The sequence below is a fragment of the Leuciscus leuciscus genome (genome assembly GCF_965113295.1).
Source record: "Leuciscus leuciscus genome assembly, chromosome: 16".
Lineage (NCBI taxonomy): Eukaryota > Metazoa > Chordata > Actinopteri > Cypriniformes > Leuciscidae > Leuciscus > Leuciscus leuciscus.
Window position 1 is genome coordinate 14246250 of NC_138740.1, and position 9505 is coordinate 14255754.

A 9505-nucleotide genomic window follows, 5' to 3' on the forward strand; every position below is an offset into this window, starting at 1 on the left:
TCTACTTTCAATTTAGCACAACACTTCATTATCTCAGACAAATGTAGGTGAGTAATGCAAGTGACCATCTAAAAATACATCATTCTGCACTTCTGCCATTCTAGGACTGTGCCAAAAGTCTACCGAAAGGTTAAACCTTCAGAACATAAGAGCAGAAAGGTGTTTGAGGTGCCTTTGCTCCAGAGTGTCCAGCAATCGGGGAAACCTTTGCCACCAAGCATTTTGAGAGCAATGGAGTTCTTAAGGACAGAGTGCTTGGATCAGGTATGCCATCCAGTCACCAACCAAACATAGAGGCTGTGTCAATAAAAGCTAAATGTACAAAGTTAAATTCACATAATCATCCAGAAATTAAGCTCATATTGAACAGCAGTTATTCTTGCTAAAGGGAAAAACATGACTCTACATCAGTATTATTCTCATAAACAGAAATGGTCATTAACAACAAATAAATGCTGCATAAAAAGTATTTCTCAGATATGTTTTTCAAAGAGAGCAAACATAGTACTTCAGAACCACTAGTAGACACTCTGCCAGGATACAGGAAATTTTACCTGAGACAGCGAATTTCAGATTGTGCATAAATGTACGTAGTGTCACGTTATTTCCCATGAGACTAGACATGTGATTTATGACTGATGTGTTATTGACTGAGTTTCTACCCATGTATATGATAATTACAGTAGAATAAACAGCATCATTTTGGTACGTAACAGTTTGTTCCCTTCGCCAACACATATCTCGTTGAACCTAACAGGTTGGGCTCTTCCGAAAGTCTGGGGTCAAATCCCGCATTCAAAATTTAAGGGACATGGTGGAGGCTGACCCCGATGGCGTGTCCTTTGAAAATCAGTCGGCTTTTGATGTGGCTGACATGGTGAAGCAGTATTTCAGAGACCTACCTGAACCCATCTTCTCCAGCAAACTGTGCGAAAGCTTCCTGCACATCTACCAATGTAAGCCAGCATAAGTTGAAACCAAGCAAAACATTTAACTCAATCTACTGTAGTTACATCAAGAGTAACAAACTGTTGAATTTGATTGTTTTGAAACAAAATGAAGCATCTGCTTCCAAGCTTTTATTCTGCATTTATGATTTCCCTACAGACTTCCCCAAAGATCAACAGTTTGCGGGGGTTCAAGCAGCAATTTACCTCCTGCCTGATGAGAACAGGGAGGCTCTTCAGAGCCTCCTCCTTTTCCTCCAAGAGGTGGTCGCCTGCGTGGAGGAGAACCAGATGACCCCAACCAACATCGCTGTGTGCTTGGCGCCCTCTTTGTTCCACCTCAACTCTTTCAAAAGAGACAGAACCAGCATGAGGTAGGTTTAAGCAGTCAAAACTATAATCAGTTACACTGTAACGATTACATAACATTTTATATTTTAAATATAATATTGCATTGGTGCCCATAACTTTGTTCTGAACGTCCAATACGCATTTTTATTGTAACCAGCTCCAGATTGTATGCACTATTTTGGCAATACTTAAGGCTTGTCATCTTTCACAATAAAGATTACATCAATTTCAGTCGAAAAGTCTAAATCTTTTTTCACCGTTTTGTATGGCACAATTGTTGGGTCAGTTTTGTGGGAGAGCTGCTTATGTAACAGCGCAGTTCAACATCTGGCTTTAATTTCACAGATAAGGGAGATATTGTATCTGTAATACAGTTCAGCTGGTTAATGAAACGCTGGAAGAGAGAGAGAGAGAGAGAGAGTGAGGCAAGAACGTCTGAAAGATATATTCTAGAGGAAATTGGGATTAATATTTCCAAATCTGGTTCCTTCAAACTTTATTTCTGAGAAGATAAGGACTAATGTTTGGCATATGTTCCACAACAAGTTATCTAATACTTTGGTTCTGAAGTATAGGGATGCTATAGACACTAGTTTGTTTTCTGGAGTGTCTTGAGGGTAAAGAGGGAACTGAGACAGTTACGTCACAGTCCTGCCTGGGCAAACGCATCCAAGAGGCTGACTTGAAGGCAATTGAAGAAACTCCCCCTATTTCTGCAAGCCAGCTGCCACAGAGCCAACAAGCTCTCTTTGCCCTCCCGCTGAGCTGTGGATGTGCTGCTATGCACTGGCACTGCAGATAACTTTTCCATGCTTAGATTCAGCGCGCTGCTATAAAAAGAACCACTAGAAAACAAGCAAATTGACTAAATGTGTTGTGAAATGAAATGCCGGCTTTGTGTCAGCAACCCCATCCCTCATTTCATATTTTCTAGACAAAAAACATAAGAGAACCCAAGTGTATTATCATATCAATACCTCTTTTCCCTCTAGGTCCCTGGTATAGCCTATAGGAGAGAGTGTTACTAATTTGGACGGCTGCAAAGCTGTTTTAGTCAGCTCTGTGTGAAATTTGTGCTATTTTCTGCTTTTGGACACAGGTCTAGACAACGGAAATACAGCTTGGGGAGGCCGGACCAGAGAGATCTAAGCGAGAACCTGGCTGCAACACAGGGACTGTCGCATATGGTTACTGAATGCTCTCGCCTTTTCCAGGTACAGAGCATCATGTTCATTGAGTTTAGTACTAATGACTATCAGCACTTCCAGCTGCATGCAATCTCAACATGCTTAGAGCTCTGTTGCACAATTGTTTTGTTTTTTGTTTTGTTTTTTTGTTGTTGATTTTTAATCCCAGGAATTATAAGGGGGAAAAAGTTACAAAACAGGGGTATTACTTTATTTTCTCTTCTGACCAATGTAATCAATCTCTCAATATTGTGTTTTTTTTTTTGTTTGTTTTTTGCTATTGGAGCAAGTGGGAACACAAAAAATATATTTATTGTAGTTTCCATTCACCACTATAGAAGTTTATAATGACTTCTGCTTCAGATAACACCAGAAATGTGAAAAGGGGGTTATTTATAAAAAGTCCTAGTCCTATATATATGAAAATACACTCACCAGCCACTTTATTAGATACACCTTACTAGCACTGGGTTGGACCCTCTCTTGCCTTTAGAACTGCCTTAATACTTGGCAGATTCAACAAGGTGCTGGAAACATTCCTCAGTCTTTGGTCCATATTTGGTCCACATGATAGCGTCTTGCAGTTGCATCAGATTTGTCGGCTGCACATCCATGTTGCGAATCTCCCCTTCCACCACATCCCAAACGTGCTCTATTGGATAGAGATGATTTGAGCTTTGTGACAAAGCGCATTATCCTGCTGTAAATAGCCATCAGAAGATGGGTACATTGTGGTCATACAGAGATGGACATGTTCAGAGACAATACTCAGGTAGGCTGTGGAGTTTAAACGATGCTTATTTGGTAATAAGGGGCCCAAAGTGTGCCAAGAAAATATCCCCCACACCATTACACCACCAGCAGCCTGCACCGTTGATAAAAGGCAGGATGGATCCAGGCTTTCATGTTGTTTACGCCAAATTCTGACCCTACCATCTGAATGTCACAGCAGAAATCGAGACTCATCAGACCAGGCAACATTTTCCCAATCTTCTTGTCCAATTTTGGTGAGCCGGTGCAAATTGTACACACAGTTTCCTGTTCTTTGTTGACAGGAATGGCATCCAGTGTGGTCTTCTGCTGCTGTAGCCCATCTGCTTCAAGGTTCAATGTGTTGTGCGTTCAGAGATTCTCTTCTTGCAAGGCATGATTATTCAAGTTACTGTTGCCTTTCTATCAGCTCTAACGAGTCAGGCCATTCTTCTCTGACCTCTGGCATCAAGGCATTTTTGCCCACAGAACTGCTGCTCACTGGATATTTTCTCTTTTTTAGACCATTCACTGTAAACCCAAGAGATGGTTGAGTGTGAAAATCCCAGTAGATCCGCAGTTTCTGAAAAACTCAGACCAGCCTGTCATGCACCAACAACATCACGTTCAAAGTCACTTTCTACCCCATTCTAATGCTCAGTTTGAACCTCAGCTGATCGTCTTGACCATGTCTACATGCCTAAATGTATGGAGTTGCTGCCGTGTGATTGGCTGATTAGAAATTTCCGTTAACGAGCATTTGAACAGGTGTACATAATAAAGGGGCCGGTGAGTGTATATAGCTGCCTATATGTTTTATTTAAAGGGGTCCCTCACAATGGGGTCCTTGGGATCAAAACAACTCGAAAGTTACTAGACTAGTCAAAACTATATCAAAGCTTCTTAAGGGGCTGGACAAATGTATATGCAAGCATGTGTACTATATAAAACATATAACATTTATATCTGTCATCAATACAGATACCAAAATACTGGGAAGACCAGGGAGCAGGCAGCTTTACTGAAGATTCACAGCAAAATGATGCAGGTCTAAGTTCTGTGTCTCACTGTGGAGAAAATGAACTTCCAGACCGTGCCAGGCTGTTTCTACTCACACAAAAACTCTTGAAGGAGGTCAGAGACAAGTCTAAAGGCTGGATATCCTGCTCAAGCTGTGATCATGTGGATGTGGCGGTTAAAAAGGTTTGTATATACTCCTCCAACTTACATCCTAATATCAATAATATCCTAATATCATCCTAATATTGGGTTTAGAGACCCAAAGGACTCGCATTCCCGCCTCTAGAGAAAGGAGTCCAAATATATTATCCGCACAAAGTATGACTTTGTGCCAAAGCCATAATCAGTTGCGATCAAACACGTAGTTTCAGTTTGCACTTGCAATTCATCTTCATAAACGTCCTGCAAACAAAGATAAGAAGGTGATGACTCTAATGTAATTTTTGAAGGTGGAGGATGGTTACCCTTTGCGGCTGTGGAGAGGAACGACGGAATTGGATGCTCCGCAGCAGGAAGTCTTCCACCATGTGTTACGAGAACAGAGTCAGTGGCAAAGAGACATCTTGCACAGCGAGGTGGTGGAGACTCTGGACAAGGATGCAGATGTGTACCATTACATACTCCAGGCTGCAGGGGCCCGACCACCACTGCAGCATGTTCTGTTAAGGTAAAGAGTTACTGGAGAATTTGGGGTAATTTAGGGTGTACTCACACTAGGCGATCTGAACGGTGCCCGAGAACGCTTGACCCCCAAAGTTAAGTTATTCTGACTACTCAACCGTGCCTAGCGCGAGAATGCCCTTATTCTCAATGACTTTTATTTACAAAAATAAATATGTAGTTTGTAGATTATTAGATATGAGTCTAATTTTTGTCACAAAGTGCTTTTAAAGTTTATGGGCCCTATCATACACCCGGCACAATGCGGTGCCAGGCGCGACGCAAGTGTGTTTGGCTAGTTTCAGCCCGGCGCAGTTATCATGTTCACGTTGTGCGCCATGTTGTTTCAAACAGCAAATGCATTTGCGCCCATGGGCGTGCTTGTCATGGTCTAAAGTCAATGGCGCAATATTTTTTTATAAAAAATTAAATAAAATTCAGTTATTTAAATAGCGTTTTAGTAATGTGCGCCTATAGGCGGGTCCACAATGCGCGTACACTTCGTCCAGTAGATGGTCACCACGCGCACCAGCAGATCCGTTTCCTCGCTAGAGAAGCGTTCAGTTTTTCCGCTTGCAAATTCAGCCATGTAAATAGCGAATCCGCCGTGGCGCGAGCGCAACTACCTTTTAAAGGGAATGGGAGATGAACTCTGATTGGTATATTGCACGTTACACCCAAAACATACCCATAACTCATTAAGATAATAGGGACAACCTTTTTAGACCATGCATCGGGGGCGCCGACCATTTTTCCCATCGTTAAAACTAGCAAAAGTGGATTCGGACACGCCCTAGTGCACTTGCGCCGTGCGCTTTAGACCGTACGCTTAGATTGTTAAAATAAGGACCTATATGTTATCATCCCTAATTATGACAATTCAATAACTGAAGGGAAATGCTTAAAAACTTAGCAATATTTAGAAAATCAAGGTCAAACGTTAAACAGAACTTGAGGCTTATCACCCAAAGGCAATAAAGTACTTTGAAATGGGATGACACTCACAGAATGAATTGAGAGCAAGAGCTTTACACTTCATATTCAAAGGTGTTTCACCTTTGCATAATTCCCTGCATTAGCATCTGGGACAAATTATATTGTTTAAATTACCTTGCTGGAATGATAATAGGTGAATCTGTCAGCAGAAAATTGAAACTTAACACGGGTTCCATCCTGGATTTAATTTAGCAAATTCGGTGACAAATTAGCACAGTAAAGAGTAAATCCCTTAACAACGGCACCTCATGACATGCACGCCACTGCACGTGTAATCCCGTTAACCGCTGCCATGGCTGTAATCCAGCCACCCCACATATCAATGTGCTTGCACTGCTGGTGTCATCCTACATGATCTTTCAATCACAACTTTTCCATCCTTTTCCTGCAGGATGTGGCAAACGGATCATCCCACAGGGTCTATGTTTGTGTCCTCCACCTCGGTCGAACATGCCTCTGTGGCTGTCAGAGGAGTACGGGCACAAGTTTTCTGCAGCTTCTTTTTAATCGAGCCGCTGGGGTCAAAAAAGTCAAGAGTCACGCACCTCTGCCGGACCGACACGAGGTGTGTATCTCAAACTAAACCGAGAACAGAGGTTATAAATCCAAACATACAGGAGCAAGAGCTTCAGGCTCCAAATTTTTGGTTGGCTCAAAGATAGTTACTTTTACAATCAATTTGTTCCCTGTTGGTCTACAAGAGCCCCTATAGATTCATATTTTAGGGTAGACTCAATGAAACACATGGATGTAATATAGAAAACAGTTGTCATTGAAAATTGAGATGCGTTCCTAGGGATGTGATGTGGCAGCGCAAACATGCGGCACAATCATTGTGACATATTATATTACCTCCACCGGCTAGAACTTGTCTAGCTGGCATATTTGAGAGTGCAGGTGAGGGGAGACACTATACGTTATTGTGATTGCAGCATGTATTTGTCCTGTCAAAACAAAGTTAGCATTCTATTGCTGCATATTGATTGGTGGGTTGGGAGCAGGAATCTGTGTTTTCAATTAAGGAAGCAGAACTAGCTATATAGGGGCTTCATTTTCTAAAAGACTACACATTTTATCAATATTTTATAATTTTTCAGATGGCAACCAAGAACATTTTTACACTGTTATTTTGAGAACCTAAAATATAAACCACTAAGCAGAATTTTATTTAAAGCAGTAAATTACCCATCTCTTTTTTATTTTTTAAATCACTTGAACTTTCACACTTCGATTTCTTATTAATGATTTCTTATATTCAAAGTGCACGTTTTTTGAAAACGATACCATTAAACACCATTTAAACATGAATTTGTGAAATCAGTGATGTCATGCACATACGTAGCCTATTATGTTCAGTCTATAGCCGCGTTATGTTTCTTTACAAAGTGACATCGCCAACTACTGGCCTGGCAACAGAATACAGTGTTTTTTAGCGGATCCGTCTGAACAGGGATCGTTTTCGCATTTCGTTGTCGTCTGTACATGAAAAACACAAAGGAAAACGTTTCCATTTTTTGGTACACCCTTAGACAATATGAGGTCTGACATGATATGAGCAAATAAATAAATAATCTCACTTTGACAAACCTGCTACAAAAGAAAACTTAATTATACATTTTATTACATTATTTTAATATATGAAATAAGTTAATATGTAAAATATACATGCATAAATATAAATATAAATATAAATGTGCTTTGAAAAATCATGCTTCAGTAATGTTATATGCAAGCCGGAGACAGGCAGTCTTTTGTGTAGCAGATTCACAGGGGGAAAAACACATTTACAAACCTGATTTAAAAGATATAGCTAAAAAAAAAAAATATATATATATATATATTATAAAATGATATTATAAATACAAATTTGTTTATATACAAATATAATTTATGTAAAATATATTTATATAAAAATATATAAAAATAATTGTATTTATTTAATATAGAATCTGATATTGACAAATAACAAGTGTGAACAAAGTCTTAAAGTAAACCTGTCTTACTCTTCAATCTTTAACCCATATATTGACTTTTCACTCTTTTCTCTTTCATCAGAGGTCGATCTCCAGAGTGGCACCATAAAGTAGGAGGACACCTGGTTTCATCTGTGTTGAATGCCATGAGAGACTCTTTTAGACACAAAACAAAAGACTCAAAGCATAGCAAGGACTCCAAAGAGTAATTTGTTAAACCCCAGACAGCTTTACAATCCCCGAGCTATGAGTGAGCTCAAAAAACAAAGAAATAAAGTGCGTGTGAGCGAGCGAATGAGCTCCAAAGCTCTGAGATGATGAAGTGAAATCTTCAAAGTTGTTCCAGAATCTCGGTACCGTAGAGAGTTACGGGACCATTTTAATGCAAAGACAATTCAGTCTGCAGACAAGGAACAACAACAGTTCCAAGAGAGCCGGTGCACACTGCATTATCAAGACTGACAAGAGAGTGTCAGAGTAATGAAATGTCTCATCCTATTTAAAGGACCGTTCCACGGGATAATGCGTTGCAGTGGTTGACTCTCAAACTCTCAACTCCCGCTGTTTTTAAGCATTAAAGGATGGACTGGGTGACTTGATCTGGAACTATATCACTCTGAAGACTCGACTGCGGTGTCATTCTTGTGTACACCTTCATCATAAACATGAGAAATACAAGGGCAGATTAGCCATGTTGTGTACAGAAGCCGAGACACTGATTCAAGCAGGCGTGTTTTTCAGTTGGAAGCTGCCATGTGCGCTTTTATTTATTTGAGAGCGTTAAAAGACTGTCTAATCGACCATTTGGTGATATATGTGACCTGGCACATTATTGCATTATAATTATTTTGCATTTTACTATCATAGAGTTATGAACTATATGATCAAATTGTGATGCTACACATTTGATAAATCAAAATATCATAATTACACTATAAATTTTGACTTTATAAGAGCAAGTTCTAATATAACTTATATTTTTATGATTGTATTGTTGATATGTTACAGATTTTATTTAAATATATATATCATTGAAGTACACCATGGCTTGGCATGACTTATTTCTTGATGCTCTGATTAATTCTTATTTATTACATGACTTTATGGAATACTTGATTCTGATTGGTCAATCACTAGCCTGACTGCTTTTACATTGTAATAGACTATCTTAATTCTTATCTGATCTTTAAAGGGTTAGTTTACCCAAAAATGAAAATCATCCCATAATTTACTCACCCTACACCCATCCTATAGGTGTATATGACTTTGCTATCTCAAGACCAATTCGAACAAATGCGTACTATTTGTCTAAACCCCAGTGATAGGTAGGTTTAGGGGCGGGGTCAGGGGTGGGTCATTCGTACAAATTCATACGAATTGAGCAACTCGTAAAATATGTACGAATTCGTAAATTCGTACGAACTAGCCACCTCGTAAAATTCGTAAAATACGAATTGCTGTGAGATTGGGTTGGTCAAACACAGTGTTGAAAATGAAACCATGAAGTATACGGATGCACTTAGAGTAGCTTAGAAGAAAACGAATGGATTCACCAAGACTCGACCAGGTAATTAAGTGTCCAGATCTTTAATTCTGATCTCAGACTTGAAATTATCAAGAA

General features: G+C 39.6%; 1 protein-coding gene across 2 annotated transcripts in view; it reads left to right on the top strand.

Moving 5' to 3' along the window:
• The window catches only part of LOC309477807 (rho GTPase-activating protein 7), a 50196-nt gene extending 41273 nt beyond the window's left edge, over positions 1 to 8923 (top strand). For both annotated transcript variants that reach the window (XM_082141231.1, XM_082141232.1), the window contains exons 7-14: positions 105 to 264; positions 758 to 956; positions 1108 to 1321; positions 2398 to 2512; positions 4217 to 4438; positions 4705 to 4922; positions 6303 to 6476; positions 7967 to 8923. In XM_082141231.1, coding sequence (XP_081997357.1) covers positions 105 to 264; positions 758 to 956; positions 1108 to 1321; positions 2398 to 2512; positions 4217 to 4438; positions 4705 to 4922; positions 6303 to 6476; positions 7967 to 8093 — 1429 coding nt within the window. In that variant the 3' untranslated portion in view covers positions 8094 to 8923. The remainder of the gene's footprint in view (positions 1 to 104; positions 265 to 757; positions 957 to 1107; positions 1322 to 2397; positions 2513 to 4216; positions 4439 to 4704; positions 4923 to 6302; positions 6477 to 7966) is intronic.
• The last annotated feature ends 582 nt before the right edge of the window (positions 8924 to 9505 follow it).